Source organism: Cupressus sempervirens, chromosome 6 (assembly GCF_028749045.1).
Source record: "Cupressus sempervirens isolate cs-2001-9-10 chromosome 6, ASM2874904v1, whole genome shotgun sequence".
Classification (NCBI taxonomy): Eukaryota; Viridiplantae; Streptophyta; class Pinopsida; order Cupressales; family Cupressaceae; genus Cupressus; species Cupressus sempervirens.
In genome coordinates, this window is record NC_143123.1 from 347,465,913 (window position 1) to 347,482,795 (window position 16,883).

General features: G+C 34.9%; 1 protein-coding gene across 1 annotated transcript; it reads left to right on the forward strand.

Moving 5' to 3' along the window:
* The first annotated feature begins 1,272 nt into the window (after positions 1–1,272).
* On the forward strand, positions 1,273–8,825 carry RPA70B (RPA70-kDa subunit B). The gene is made up of 12 exons (XM_089788139.1): positions 1,273–1,474; positions 1,572–1,718; positions 2,841–3,014; positions 5,916–6,093; positions 6,258–6,528; positions 6,632–6,734; positions 7,088–7,212; positions 7,312–7,390; positions 7,472–7,616; positions 7,704–7,864; positions 8,050–8,170; positions 8,257–8,825. The coding sequence occupies exons 1-12, from the start codon at positions 1,341–1,343 to the stop codon at positions 8,455–8,457; spliced, it is 1,839 nt and encodes a 612-aa protein (XP_089644265.1). The 5' UTR covers positions 1,273–1,340; the 3' UTR covers positions 8,458–8,825.
* The last annotated feature ends 8,058 nt before the right edge of the window (positions 8,826–16,883 follow it).

Below are 16,883 nucleotides of genomic sequence, written 5' to 3' on the forward strand. Positions count from 1 at the left end.
CTTTGCACTGTATACTTGGAGTACCAAAGCACCCCCATCTCTACCATTTCGCAACCATGTCGCTACTAGGATTGGTAGTGAACTTATATTCAAATTTTGATGTTTGAATGTTACTACTGGTATGTTCTATGTTACTATTTTGAATGTTCTATGGTTCTAGTTATAGTTTTGCAATTTTTCTACGTTGACGTATTTCAATTTGGTATGTTATGCTAAAATATCAAATTTCATAACTAGCATTTCAAGTTCTATATGTATAAAATACAACACCCTTCCTTGCCCCATTGTCCTCTCACCTCCATCCCCTAGCTATCCCCCCGTCGTCCTTAAATCAAGGCCCAATGTACCCCTGTCCCAGAAACTCGTCTTGATGTCTTATTGTCCCAACATACCCTAGTGCTAGTGTTACACTAGTAGTCATTCCAAAATTGTCAAATGTCCTAGTAAACATCCAAATAAACTAACTACTGAAAGATACAAGTGAGTGATTATTAGTACCTTATATATTTATTAAAAAGTCATCAAAATCATCATTTTTAGCTTCTTTAACTAATTTTAGAAATTGGATGATAAAAATGAACAATAATTGAAACATAAACAACTGATTTCATTCTCTAATAGACCTATTACAATCTCAATACACAATAACAATGTACTCATTCCCTAATAGACCTATTACAATCTCAATACACAATAACAATGCACTGCAATCACCTCAAAAACTACGAAATACTTATGCACAAATGTTTAAGTAGTCATTCAAAAGTTGTCAGAACTCTTAATAAACTTCTAAAAAAACTAAGTATTGAAAGCTAAAATGCTTTATTAAAAATCATCATGTTTAGTTAATATTAAATGGGAAAAAAAGAACAACAATGGAGACATAAAAGACAAGTGATTTCTTTTGTGAATACACAATGACTAAGCACATACAAAATACAACATACAGCAAAAATCTCTTATCCATTAAAAGTCAAGATGTAGGTACCACCATGAGGTAGCTACTAGTCCTCATCCACATATCCTTCCCACTTTGGGTATTTGCCTTCACATGAGCTTTCTTTTGATGTGCCGAGGAAGTACTTGTGGTGGATTATTTTAACTCATTTCTACTCAGCCTTCAATTTCAAATTGGCGGGTAGATGCGTCCCGCTCACACCCAAATTTCATCCTCCAAATTGAAATCTAAATCCATCTTCCTTCCCGCTTTCCTTCAAATTGACGAGCCTTGTGCCTTTCTATTTCTATTTCACATTCTCTCCATATGCGCTCGAGAGGCCTTCGGATTGATTTGCTTCTGATCTGCTTCTTCTTGACCAATTCTGTTTTAGGGGAAGGCCATGGCGAAGGAGATGATAACAGAAGGCGCTGTAGATACGATGCTCGCAGGAAACCCCTCGTCAGGCGAGTCAGCTGACTTGGTGGTGCAGGTGGTCGGTCTCAAGCCAGTTGGAAGCAGCAATACCCGATTCACGTAATTATACGCCTTGCATCCGTTTTACTGCTTACCCTCTCTCACGTAAGTTTCATATGGCTCATTGATCAGGGCTTATTTTATTGTTTGCGCGCAGGTTCACGGCCAATGATGGAAAGAGGAAGATAAAGGCCATGCTTCCCACAACTATGGCCGGGGAGGTTACTTCTGGGAAGCTGCAGGATCTGGGGCTCATTCGTATTCTTGATTACACGTGCAATGTCATTCAAAATCAGCCACAGAAGTAAGTATTGTTCCCTGGATTCCTCTATGACCATTCGTTTCTTCTCTTTTAATGAGTATCACTAAAGTTTATTTCAAATGGCAGTCATTTAACTATTATTGATTTAGGGCCTTGGTGGGCAGTGGGATTCCCAAGTTTTGGTGTATACACTGCATGGGTTATTTGTCAGGCTTGGTGCTCATTTTTGAAGTTTTGATTTACATTACGTATTAAAAACAATCTGCGTCATGGATTTAAAGAGGATTCTACTGTTGGGTTGCCACTGCAACAATAGGGATTCCCATGCGCCTTTGTTTGCATGCCCTGTTTCTGCCATGATGACTGTATAGGTTAAATCGCTGCTCTCCCTTCTGATGTGTTGCTGGAAACAATGCCTCTCTGTTAACTGTAGAGAGGCACGGCTCAACAGTTGAACACCGCAAAAATAAATGAGATGTCTCAAAACTGAATCATAAATAATTTGTCAGAATGTAACATAACTTGGGCCGATCTTAAATTCAAGCCTTTCGCAAATGTAAAATGAGATAAACTGCAGACTGAAAATCTTCCTTGCAGTGCTCCAAGCATGGCGATATTTGTAAGCCGCTAGCCCGTCAAAATAGCAAAGTATCAGTAAACTGAGGGTTGCTATATCACATCTAAGATGGGTATATGGGTTGTGCGCCCTTGCCTTCTTGCTTGATCATCTTCTACCCAAGCCTTGTTTGAAAAAAAAAAGACGCTCCTATCAATCTTGGTGTGCCCTCTCTAATATTCAATTTTTGGCAACCTGATGAAAAAGGTGGATACTCCTCCATTAGTAAAATAAAATAGATCTTATGTCTTGTTAGTTTCTACAAATAATGGCATTTGGTTTTCAAGTACCTGGTTTCCTATTTCTCCATATTATCTTGGCTTTTGAATGTAATATATTTAAAACAACATTCTCTTTGTCAATTTCACAGAAAAAATTTGTTCATATACATAATATGTATAGTTTTCTACTGGGTCCATGGGACGTCTAATTGATTTTTGGTTTGAGTTATTTTTGTTTTTGTGAAATTTTATATTGTGTATTAGATTTAAACTCACTTTTATTAAGCAATGCGCTAACAGAAAATATTCCTGCTTTGCGTTTTGTAGGGTGCTAATAATCACAAAGTGCGAGGTAGTTGCCCCTGCACTTGATGTAGAAGTTGGCGGGGTAGAAGGAAAGCAAGAGGATCTCGCCAGTATCAAACCCGAGGTCAAAGTTAAAACATGCGACGGACCTATACTGAAATCTGCAGCTCAGATTGTGCATGATCAGAGTGGAAAGTAAGACCATTGCTTTTTATTGCCTTCATTCTCATTATGATATGGAGTTCAGATTGATATAGTTTTTGAATGTTTGAATGAAAGATTTTAATAATGTTTATAGATTGATCAGTTTACTGGTTCATGGAATCACAGTCTGAAGTTAATTTTGTATTCTTTTTAATGTTTGACCTTATGTTATAGATCTTAACAATCAAACTAACAATCTAATTGATTTTATTCTCAAATAAACCGTACATATTATCTGGCTTAAAGCAGTTTATAAACCTTTTGCTTTGCACTGTTAAAACATCCACGGGTTTAGTTGCATAATCTATATATGGATTTCTCTTCACTTTCATTTTGAATTTCATAGTACATACCGCCCTTGTCTTATTTATTCCTTTTGTCTCTACTCAAGATCTTTGATTATTGTTAAAGGTTGCTGTTTGCTGTTAGCTTCATTCTTAGATTCTTTTATATAATTACTTGTGTGTTCTTAAGTGTTTGAGATGTTATGATATGATATGATATGATATGATAGATTTTAATGATGTCCACAAGACTAAAGTAGTCTATGGGATCCATGGGATCACCCTCTTGAGTCAGGAGTGGAACTAGTCAGTTGTAAAGTTTTGGATAACTTGTCTTTCTTTTTTTGAAGTTTGGTAATCAAATTTACTGCTCTCTTCACTTGATTTTCTTTGAATAAATAGTTGAAGTTTTTGTTCTACAATATTTTTGTATAACCAAATCTGATGTCATTGTAAGTCAAGCAGTCCTTGACAAAGTGCTGCTCTGTCTTAACTATTCCCATATTACAAAATAAACATGTTTTATTTGCCCACTCTTTCTTTAGAACTTGCCATCGATCAATTTTACATCGCAGCTGATGTGAATTAGTTTTAAGTTGTGCTATCGACATTTTTGCTTTTCAATTAATAGGTGCTCTATATAAGCCTTTTCATTATGACTACAAGTGGGATTAAATTCTTTAATGTAATAAGATTTTTTTTGCCTTATGCGTCTTGTTCACAGAATATTGTAAAATTTTTCAATGATAAACTTTTTTATTTTTGTAATTGTTATTTGGGCAAGTTTGTATGTTGATATTCCATTTTTGCATCCATTTGTCATTTTGCTTCATTCGTGTGCTTTTCCGCCTCACTAGTTTTTTCTCTATGATCAACTTGGGCCATTGATGTGTTTTTAGACTTTGGATTTTCTTTAAGTAGTTTATCATTTAGACCAAAGCAATGGCTTTTAATGGATAGGAACCCACCTTTGTCAAAAGAATTTCATACAAAATTGTGGTTTTGACTTTAAGATTGCATGTGATGAAGTGTTTTTGAATTCTTTCTACTTGTTGCCATTTTTGTTTGGATATACTACCTCCCCATACTTCACATTTGTATAAAATAGCCGGAGTGACTAGCAAACTCAAAAAATTTTTCATGGTCATCCAATCTCATAATTTTGCGTTCTTGCACTTGTTTTGTAAAGAGTATAATGCCTTCCAGCCCTCTTGGATCTTTTTTGATTTGCAAGTATCTCAATTGAGTTTGTTATGAAAATCGATGCCCAAGTATTTGTACTCTTCCACAATTTCAAATGAGCTATTTTTCAATAGAAACTTGTCTTGTATGCCTCTATTCTTTTTTAGCGAGAAGATCATAATTTTGGTTTTATTAGTGTTAACTTGCATTTTTACTTCATGACAAAATAATTTTAGTGTTGTTAAGTGCTTTTTCAAACTTTTAGCTGTTTTAGCAAAAATTATGAGATCATTTGCATATAAGAGCAATTTTATTACAAAGTGGGCTAGTTGCACCCTCTCACCATTGGTCTTGTTTCTCTATTTTTTTAACTTGTCAATAGAGAGCCCGAATAATGTTGGAAATAGCGGACACTTTTGCTTAAATTTGATATTGTCAAAATTTTTTGATAGCCCTTTTGTCGTTCTGATTTTAGCTTTGACTTGCTCATATAATCTATAAATTGCTGATCTAAGTTCTTTAGAAACTTCCAACTCTTTCATTCTATCTCATAATTTATTATGTGGCATTGTGTTGAATGCTTTTTTAAAGTCCACGAAACAACAAAAAGCTTTGTTCTCAAGAGTGTCCCAAACTTTCTCAATCAAGTATCTAAGAGTGATGCCATGATCTATAGTAGAGTGCTTCGGTCTAAAGCCCATTTGTCCTATTGCATGTTTGCCTTCTGTTTCAGCCCAGTTGCTGATTTTTTGTTCTACCAAGCTGCCAAATAACTTGCCAAAAAGTGGATTGATCATAATGGTTCGGTAATTAGAAGATTTATTTATATCTCCACTTTTGTGGAGTGGGATCACCACACTTGTTGTCCATTTTACAGAGAAACCTTCTCTATTGACATTGTTGAAAATTTTAGTGATGTGTGGTGTTAAGATTAAGACTATTTTGAGATCCAGTGCCCCTGAAATATACCTGGTACGGAAAGATGTTAAAATAAAATGGTAAATATTTTATCCTGAGTTGAGCGTCATTAGTTCAGTTTTTAAAAATGTTTCTAATTGTGCTGGTTTTGTTTTTGGACTGTGCTAGTGCTGCCTGCTGGGCATATAAGATTCAAAGTTGCTTTTGAAACATTTCTGTTCTAATTCTAAGAAATTAGCTCCAGTGCGTAACTAGGGTCTAAATTTAAAGGGTATCTCTTAGAGCTGAAAAGTTGCGGTGACGGACACATTCACGGTCATTTTCTTTACATTTATCTTATAATATTTTGGGCGCATGATGTTTTTGTCCTTCAAAGATAGTTTTAATCTGCAAACTATATGCAGTTAACTTTATTACTGATTCCACTAGCCGAGACCCCTCTATGGGCATGCTTTTTATCTATATATTTTCTCTCACAGCTAAAATTTCCTCATTTTGTTTACTGCAGTGCTGCACCTGCTGCTCGAATGGGAATTAGTCGAAGAGTTTATCCATTAGTTTCCTTGAATCCCTATCAAGGAAACTGGACTATTAAGGTTCGAGTAACCAACAAAGGGCCTTTGCGCACGTTTCGTAATAACAGGGGCGAAGGCAGTGTTTTCAATGTTGAACTTACTGATGAAGATGTATGGTCATTGCTTCTTTTATTTTAATTAGAGTTTTGCACAAGCTTATAATCGCTTAATGTAGTAAATTGTAGTCAAATTGGTTGGCACGATCAAGCCATTGACGAGAGAAAAATACCAAATTCCTGGTTTTTATCGACTATGTTGCTCTGCGTATGTTGCAGGGCACCCAAATTCAAGCAACCATGTTCAAGGAAGCTGCAGATAAATTCTGGGACAAATTTGAATTAGGCAAGGTGTACTATATTTCAAAAGGAAGTCTCCGAGTTGCTAATAAGCAGTTTAAAACCGTGCAAAATGACTATGAAATGACATTAAATGCAAACTCAGAAGTCGAGGAAGTAACTGGTGAGGGGATCAATATTCCAGAATATAAACACAACTTTGTCAAGATTGATGATCTTGGCCAATATGTGAATTCAAGGGAACTCGTTGGTAGGTTTCCTTTTGCTGATGGATTTAATGTTCATAGGTTATTATGCATCCCCATTTATATTCTGCCATATTGCCTGAAATTCATGTTATATTTTTTTGGCAGATGTCATTGGTGTTGTTCAGAGCGTATCACCAGTTCTGAGCATCAGGCGTAAAAGCAACAATGAAGAGATTCCCAAGCGTGACATCACTATAGTAGATGAAAGGTGAAGTTTTGTGTAATTATGCTTGATGCGAAGACACCAATACATGAATAACTGGCTAGAAGTTGGTTAAATTTGTGTTCTATGTATGCCTGAGGACAAATGCTCAATTAAGAAACCTTGCCCATAAGTTGCTGGTTATAAAACAAAGAGCATAGTCTTTTCATTTATGCCATCTTACTTACCAAAACAATACATCGCGTAGGATTTGTATCTGAAATGCCATCTATGCTGTTTTATAGCTATTTATTGTACTTGTTAAATCCTTTTAATTTCAATTTTGACCGTGCAAAATGACTTAACATGGCTTAAATAGGTTTGGATTTGGTTTCTGACTGATTCATATCCTCTTGCAGCAAGAAGACGGTAACTTTAAGCCTCTGGAGTGATCTTGCGAAGAATGAAGGTCAAGAACTCCTGGATATTGTAGATAGTGCCCCTGTTATAGCTGTAAGGGCAATTAGGGTCGGTGACTTCGCAGGTGCTCCCGTCTTCTACAATATGTGACGTTAGATGATTTCGTTTCCTTGAGATTGTGAATGTGGTCTGCTGACTTAATGGTTAATGCTGATATGTGCAGGAGTATCTTTATCAACCACTGGTAGAAGCACAGTCGTGATTAATCCCGATTTTCCTGAAACCCAAAAGCTTCGTTCTTGGTAAGTTTCTAATTCATCGTTGACATGTTCTCTGCTCTGCTAAACAGGTATTTTACATTCAATCTAATATTTGTGTCTTAGGTATGACACGGATGGAAGAGGAAGCTCTATGCCATCTCTTGGATCAACTCTTTCTGGAGGAACTCCAATCCGAGGATCCAGATCAATGTACTCTGACCGTGCATTCCTCTCTGAAATCACCGATCCTTCCGTGGGTGAAGGCAAGGTACATTCAATATGCTGTTCGATCTTGCGTTTGTACTGGGTGCCATAATTTCTTGTTTTTGATTGATCTATCTGATATTTTCTCCAGCCAGCCTATTTCAATGTGAAAGTTTATATTAGCTTTATCAAGCCAGATCAGGCAATGTGGTATCGTGCTTGTAAGACTTGCAATCGTAAAGTGACTGAAGAGATTGGTTCGGGATACTGGTGCGAAGGTTGTCAGAAACATGAGAATGAGTCTAGTCTAAGGTAATGCGGCTCTTTTTCAAGGATCGCATTTTCTTTAAAATCAAAAGATAATTCCATCCATCCTTTTGAAAATTTCTTTATTCTGTTGGTGCTTGTGAATGTCTCTCCGTACTAAGAAACTGGTTCTGTATTGGGGAATGAGGTTTGATTCAATCCATCCTTTCACTAAGAAATCCTATAAATAGGTACATAATGGTGGTGAAGGCCTCTGATTCTAGTGGTGAGGCTTGGCTCTCGGTTTTTAATGAACACGCAGAACAAATCCTGGGTCACACAGCAGATGAACTTGCTGATATTAAATCTAAGGTATGTATGTTACAATGTTTTTCATTGCGGGCTTTCTCAATCTGGTAGGATAAAGATCTTAGGTTTATTTTGGGTGGGAGTTACAGGAAGGAGACGAGAAGACATATCAGATGGAGCTAAAGAAGGCAATGTGGGTTCCTCATGTATTTCGGGTGAGTGTAGCGAAGACAGAGTATATGAATGAAACAAGGCAGCGCATTACAGTTCGCTCTCATAGCCCGGTTGATTGGGTTGGTGAATGCAAGTATTTGATAGATGAAATCTCAAAGCTGAAAACCCAGATGTAGTTTGGGGTTAAAGTCTGTAACACTACGGAAGATCAATTACTTACTGGTCTTATCTGTCGAAATATGTGAACTGGGCACATCTTTATAGGCCATTCTCTGGAAGCATGCATGAAGTAATTCGATGAGACAGATTTTGCCGTTTCCCGAACAAGTTTTGTGAGCACGATGCAGCTGTTCATGTATTTAAAGAAATCTTTTGTAATATTCCAAGCCTTCCGTTTTGGAGATTCAGTAATAATAAAGCATTGCTTTAATTTTCGAAGTTGAATTTCAGGAAGAAATCGGAGAGAGCTTTGAAGGAGTTTCCCTGAGAAATTACTGTTTGAAAGCTGTCGGGATTTTAATTAAAATGGTTTTGAATAGGTTTACGAGATCGTTAAGAGTATCATTATTAACAATCGTCAAGGTCCAGTTCTTTTTGCACTTGACTTTCTGCCTTTTCAACAAACAGCAGGGTTAACCTGAGTGGCTATAGTTTGCCTACTGTTTTTGTTCATTCTACCGTGTAGCTATAAATTGCAACATCATTGTTTTTGATATTAGCAGCATAAGCTACTTAACATTATTGTTTTTAATATTAGCAGCATAAGCTACTTAAGAAATGGTCACTTTACATCTATGCCCTTTTTTTTAATTAAAAAATATAATAAAAAATTAAGTAATCATATATTAGAGTTAATTAACTAGTTATGAATAATTTTAAATTTTTAAAAATAAGTCTTAAACATGGTACATAAATCTTGCTACATAAGCTAATGCCAATATCATTTAGTCAAAGTATCAAAATTACTAGAACAATTGTTAATCCCATCGCTAAGACTCAAACTTAAAATTGAAAAATAGTCATAAGGCCTTGGTGGAGGATAGTGAAGTTTTTCACTTCAACAATTTCAATAATAATATTTTTTTGTCAATTGTAATGAAAAAGAACAAAATATGAATATAGTTCTTGTTTCTCAAATGGTTAAGGATTAAAAGCTACAATTTGGGAGGTTTTTGAAGTTGAAGTCATCTTGGTCCATGATAGGTTGTTTTTGTTGGATGGATATTTTGTAATTGATAGTTTGTGCAAATTTAATTGCAATGTTCTTTAAAGGGAAGACTCCCTCTTCTCATTGTTCTTTGGATCAACTCAAGGTAAGTAAGAAGTTAAGAGGTTTTTGTACATGGTGTAATTAATATATTTTTTAGCTTTTAGGAAAGAATGCACTTGCAAAATGAGTAATGGGCAAAATAAGATAAATCTATTAATGTCCAATGGGAGACCAACAAGGGTCTATTGGATTAAAAGCTTATAGAACAAGAAGCATAGAACTAGTAAACCACCAAACATTGGTTGAGAAAGCAAACAAAAGAGAATTAGATATAAGATGTAGACTAGGGGTTCTTCCTAGGTTGAAAGAAAATCAACATTGAAGGATACAAACTAGGTGAGGGAGAGTAAGATTAAATTTTTATACTACACTTTTATTTAATAGTTGGAAATGGTGATATTGATAAATCAACACCAATTGAAAGGTTGATTGAAAGTGTATTGGTTTGGTTAAAGTCCTATTTGTCTAATTTATAAGAAAAATAATTATCATTAAGGTACAATGACTTCTAGAAGTAGATAATTTCTATTCTATAACTTATTTTTACTTTTAATATATTTTATAAGAAAAAACTTTGGTACAAAGACTTTTAGTAGTGAGGAAATTTTAATTATTTTTTGTGAATTTGAGATGGTAATACAAACCCCTCTCAAAGTTTTTAGTTTATTTATCACCACAATTGCTCCTCTCTTAGTCCAATCTTTGACTTTGTTTTTTAACTCACTATGCTCTATTATTTAAACATACAATAAAACATGAACCAAAGACAATAGACACAAATTATAGTCAAAGCTTCCAATTTGTGCAATTGCTTTTAGACAAAACTTTGAATATAATTGCCTCTTTTATTCACATTTCTTTCAAAAATGGTACTACACAATCAAGGTTATGCTTGCATAAGTTTGGTAGAGTTTTTTTTGTAGTCTTTACATTGAGGGGGATGCTTCTTATATAAGAAAAAGAAGTGAGAAAAAAATGAAAAAGTGGGAGCAACTCAACCAATTTGACTTGGTAAAATTAGGTGAGAAGAATTATTGGATTACATGTCATGAGGATATGTAATTGGATTACATGCAATTCATTTTTTGCAACTACAAAGTTGAAAAATACATAAAAATGTTGAAGCTAATGATTTTGAATGAATCAATTTTGTAGGTTGTTAGGCCTTGTACTTGATGGTGCAATTGTGAATGATTGTCGATTTGAGATTTCTTGTATTTTGCGTCATTGTATTCTCTTTGATGAATTTCTAGTTGTCATTTGGAAACTTGATGTAATCAAGCTTTTCTCATTCTATAGTTGTGAATTCTCTTTTGTTAGATTTGCAAATTTTGTTTTCTTAGTAACATCCAGATGTAAACTTAAAACAACTTTCCCATTAACATTTTTAACTAACTTATTTTTTTCCAAATCCAAATGCTTGGCGCATTCCCACATGAACTCAGGTTCTAAGGTTGCCATTAGGAAAGTGGAGACCACATGAATAATTGCTTCTTGAGAATCAAAGTGTCTTCTCGATGGGATGTCTCTGTTCTTTGAAGAAGTTTTGACATATCTTGAAGAGTGCATCGCAAGATGAAGATGAAAACATCTTCCAATGAAATTGGGTCCATGAAATTTTTGGGATTTGAGTTAAAATGGTAAATCTATGAGGGGTGTGTGTTCATAGTAGGGATATGATACCTATGAAACACATTTGGTGGCTGAAAATGAATGAGGTATAATGTATTTTGGGCAAAAATGGCCAAAAACGAATTTAGGAGGGTGGATTGCATACGAGCAAACAAAGGGCTTTTGTTTGTATGGCTAAGAGTGCAAGCTACATGCACATGAATGTGTACAAATGAAGACTTTAATATTTAAAAAGAGTAATCTTTTTCCAAAATTAGGTTCTCTAGAGGTAATTACATGTAGTAATTACTTAATGTACATAATTACTTAATGTACACATGTAATCAAGTTCAAAGGATGTATTTGCATGTGTTGGAAAATGGATGAAATATGTATTGACATGAAAACATGAAAAGTGAAAGGATGTAGATGCACTTGCATTCTTGGATAGAAATCTTCAACTTTCTTCCAAAAAAAAATCAAAACAAGCAATCAAATAAACAAGCAAAGCTAAGTACAAAACAAAAACGTACCTCTTGCTATTGACCCAACCATGACAAACTTTAAGATGCTCTTCTACATGCAATTTTGTTTTTAGAATTTGGAGGATTTCTAAGCATTTGAAATGAGAAGATTTCAACTTATTTAAAGAAAAAATGAAAAAGATATGGCATGCCTTTGAACAAATGGACAAAGATGAGCCAAATAATGCAACATAATAGCAAAGTAAACAAGAAATACAAGCAAAGTTGAAATCTTCTACTTACTTGGAGCTTAATGAGTCAAAAATGGAGGAAAGAGAAGTTGAAAAGAACAAGTCTTCTCCAAAAAGGTTCTCCAAGTGCAAATGCATACAATGACTTAATTGCTTTTGACAAATTCAAAGTTTCAAATGGTAATCTTCATGCTCAAATACTTGGGTGCTTTTACATGTAGAAGGCAAAAAGCAAGTGCCAAAATTTCATCCTCTAGATGCAATTTCATGTAGCATATTTGAAAAGACATGTAAATGGATTGCATAACTTATGTAATCTATTTAGCACATGTCTAATTGATTACTGAGTTAATATCACTTAAAGGGGTAAAAAATAATACTTACACTATAGTTTATGTATCATGTGCAAATATTATTCAAAAAGTAATATTTGACTTAGATGTTTTAAAAATAAAACATAAAGTAAAACTCAACATTAAATTAGAACTTACTATCTTCTGAGTTCCATCAAGCCACTTTGGAGGTTCGTGCTGCAGGTAGTTATCAACTATATCTCCCTCGACACCAAATTTAACCGCCTTTGCACCCACCACTTCATGCTACTCAACCATTTCAAGTATGGGGTGAAGATATCGATTCCATTCTACCTCTACTCTTCTATGAATGAGAACATTAATGATTATAAAGAGAAGCATACCAGCAATCTAATGCTCCATGAGGGGCTTTTATTGTTAATCTATGAATTTTTTAAGGTTAGGTCTATGGGGAAACAAATTAAGAATAAGGAGGGCAAGAAGGGCAGAGGGGACTCCGAAGAGTCGAGAGAGGACTATTTGCCCTCTGATACTGAGGACAACCTTGAGATGCACACAGACTTAGAGGAGGATGATTCCCCACAACGCAGCTCTGGTAAAAAAATCATCAAAATGGAAAGGAAGGAGCAAAAAGCTTTTCCTGAATCCAAATAGGGCCTTGACACCTCCTTGGACATGGACTATAATGAAAGGGTTGAACGCATGGATACAAGGGAAGAAAGTGTAGAAGGTGAGGAGGATCTTAGAGAAGGGGAGGGCACAATGAGGAAGAGGGGCAAGAGAAACATCACCATCAAAATGCCAACAAGCAAAGAGGACGAAGTCACAACCTCCTGGGGCCAAAAAAGAGGAAAAATCTTTGAGTCCAAGGAGGATAAATAGGGGGTGGAAGGGGACATTAATTTGAGAGAAAGGGAGGAGCAGGAGCGAGGCTATGAGGAATTCAAAACCAACAAATATAGATGCTCGATCGGAGGAAAGGATAGGAATATGGTGTGGAGGAATTTTGACACTGCTTTTGCTAAGATGGGGATCAATAGAGAGTTGGTTAGAACTTTGGTCAAAGAGAATGAAGAGGATAAAATCGAAATGGAAGAGCTAATTGACCCTACCCTTGTGATATTTAGCAACACCACTAAGGAAAATCTGCAAATTGATGTCCTCAACAATACCAAATACAACACAGTGGACAACTTCCACACCACCAAGTGGATTTTTCATGAAATCCAAGAGCTCAAATACAGGGTGAGTGGCTTGGAGAGGAGAACTACAGCTTGAAGAACATGATAACGGAGGAAGAAAAGAGCATGGACAATAGAGTGGAAGATGTCAAGAACAGGGTCCAAACAATGGAGAGCTCAATGCATATTATAGTGGGACAAAGCTATAATATTCTCAAAGAGGTTAATAAGAATATTAAGATACTCATTAAAAAAGTGGAGGAGCATAGAACTAGCAAGGAGGAGGACCCTGATCCCCACAACGCAAAGGACAAGACTACTAATGATAGCTCGAGGAAGCGTACTAGATCCAACATGAAGAAGAAGGACACTCTAGAACCAGACCAAGAACTCTTAGACATGAAGGAGGCATTTGGAAGATTGTTAGAGCTAGAAATTAGTGCAGGTGATCTTCTGAGAGAAATCTCTTGAGCATCCTAGCATTTTTGTCCAGCCCTAGTTTTTTATCCTGCCCCTTAGCTTTTTACTGGTTTTCTCCTTTATTGTAGGGGGCTATTTCAATTGGTTGCTTTTAGTTTCTCTTGTTACTTTAAGCATTCCTTTTTGTCAATTCTTTGTTATGTAAGGGTTTTAGGGCCCCGTTAAAACCTATTTTACTTAATCAAAAACATTAAATTAGAACTATTTAGTGATAAAGTCATTTAAGTGAAAAATTTAAAAAGTAACTCAACATGAAAATATAACATAAAGTGTACTATAGTCACTTAAGTGATAAAGGAACTTAAAAACACAACATAAAGTCATTTTAAGTTATATTTTTCAAAAAGTGAATGTCAACATTAAAATATAACATCTATATTTTAAATATACGATTGCGCATGTAGAGTCCACTTTTTGGGCACTTAAATGATCACATCTGTTGACTACTAAGTCCGATTAAGCCCTAAGATATACCAAATTGAAGGGAAAATTGGAAGCAAGAGATTGGAGGAAACAAAAAGAGTAAAAGCAACTAAACACACACAAAAAAATACAAGAAAGTACATTGAAGGCCTCAAAAGTCAAGCATAGGCTTAATAAAAAGAAAAAAAAAAATGGCTTGACAAAAGCTTTTAGTAAAAAAAATTCATTATGCAAATTGGGGTCGATTGATTGATTAATGTTGGCTAATTAAATAAAGACATGTCTCAAATAAATTTAGAACTCTATCGGAAAAGTTTCATACTGTTACCTACATTTTGTAGTGATAAAATTTAGGACGACAATTTCTCAATCACCTAGAAGAACTAGTTCAAGTTTACCTAATTTGAGATGCGGTTAGGGTGTTTCCATTTTTTACCCTTTCTAGTGAGCTAGTATCCTTCTTGATAACCTCATTAATCTCAAAAGAAATATCATTGAAAGAGGCTTTGCGTAGGTAGAGATGATTTAACAAGGCACTTTATCATCATACCCTTTCATATTTTGTATGAAATGGATAGTACCTTCTTTTTATATGAATATAACCATAGGGCCTCTCTTATTCTTCTTATCAATTTTCTGTAGTTCAATTCTATTACGATCACCCTCCATGATTGAAGCAAAGTGAGAATGAAAAAAATAGAAAATTCACCCATAAGTTGAACCAACAAATATTCAATATAAGGGAATGTAAGCACAAGTTGTCAGGAAATAAGGTGGCTTTATAAACAAACTTAGACAATTAATGCCCCAAGCCTTCTTCCAATGATGAGTACATGGAGGTACATGCCAATAGTCACATGGAGGTTTATTTGATTAAAATGGGACATGTTCTTTTAATCAAATAATGAACTTAGGATAGCATATTCAAACTATATATTATAATCAAATTAATTGATTTGTAGCAATTTGGTCTAGGCAAATGGTTAATTAATTTAGCGAAAATGTTGAGAAGGGGGCTAATAGTCTAGATGACCATTTTTAGGTGATTACATTTTACCCTCTTTGACTAATGTGTGATCAATTTGGAAACACATTACATCAAAAAAAATAGAATCCAAGTAGGTGGAAATAGACAGAGATATCTTATTTCGAAGAATGAAATGTAGAAAGAGATAAAAAAATCTTGAATGTACAACTTGACAACAGTAGTATTAAATACTAGGAAAGAGACGATTCCATAACTCAAGAAGAATGCTAACACCAAGAAAATCAAACAGATTGAGAGAAAATGAAAAGATCAAACATATGCTCCTAAGAAATATATAGTTGTAGCAAGTGATGATAGAGTATTTCTCCCGCCTCGGGATTGAAATTGAAATGAGGTAAGAGGGATGCAAAAACGAGCTAGATATGAGTAAATCAAGATATAGAAATGTCCAAGATGACAAATAGATGATTAAGACCAAAGAGTGACCATAAGGAAATGATAGAATGCCCTAGTTTGACCAGAGTTGACCACGAAGGATAAAGCATGAAAATTAAGCCAAAATTGAGTAGAAAGGTGATTTTAGACATGAAAATGTGAATTGGAGTAGATATGAAATGTAGAAATGATGAAGACATGAAGAAATGAAGATGTCCCAGTGAAGATTCAAAGATTAGATCTCAAAGGGTCTGCTTATTGCATAGAAGAAGGTAGAATTTTGAAATACAATTTTGACTATCAAGATGAGCTTAGATTTCAATTTTGATCTCAAAAATGGATCTAGGACATCAAAATTATGTAAGAGGTCAAAGTTTTATATAGATGTGATGATAGGATAGCAAAGAGATGAAGCGAAATATCAAGAAGATGAAAATACATGATCAAGAAGAAAGTGAAGAAGATATGAGCAGTTAGCCGACAATGTCCGAAAAAGATGAAGAGAGAGCTCTCCCAATATGTAGAAATGCAAGACTAAGCTAGAAAATGACCCTAAAATGAAAACTAATATGCAAAGTGGTTTACCAACGAGAAACACATAATATTTAGACTCTAATTTCATCATTGAGCGTTGATTAGGGACATCATGAGATCATACAACCATCACTAGTGTAACTATGAGGATACAAATATGATTGATATCAGAGAAGAATGTGAAAATACAATCTAAGCATCAAAGGCATGCAAGTCAAGATGGTAGTGCAATTAGATTCCCTAAGTTTAATATAACAAGATTACACTTGTATCAAGGTATAAGCACCAGGATAACCCTTGAGTGCAGTCTTGCGAAAACAGTCAAGGATGATACGTTTGTGAGTTGAAGTTTTAGGTAGGACAAGCATGAATGCTCTAAACATTATAGATGAACAAAGTATTTCCACAAGAAGGAAGCAAAGAAACATGCCTCATGCCTCCAATCTTCTAGTCCATGACATCCTCGAAAGACTATTAGGGAGGGAACACATAGCAAAGAAATCATCATAGACAACACACAAAGTAGATAAAGTTCATCATAGCTCAACCATTTAAATGTTTAAGTGCGTGAGTGTAAGTCACTTGGTCATTTCTTCAAGACTTGATTCTAATAGTGAGAAATATCGCAACTCAGAGACTATAGGTAAACTA

Excerpts from the sequence above, each read along its gene's own strand:
- RPA70B (XM_089788139.1), top strand. The coding sequence starts at position 1,341 with ATGGCGAAGGAGATGATAACAGAAGGCGCTGTAGATACGATGCTCGCA. Across the intron at positions 6,094-6,257 it reads TTGAACTTACTGATGAAGAT|GGCACCCAAATTCAAGCAAC; the intron begins GTATGGTCATTG and ends CGTATGTTGCAG. Across the intron at positions 7,617-7,703 it reads CTTCCGTGGGTGAAGGCAAG|CCAGCCTATTTCAATGTGAA; the intron begins GTACATTCAATA and ends TATTTTCTCCAG.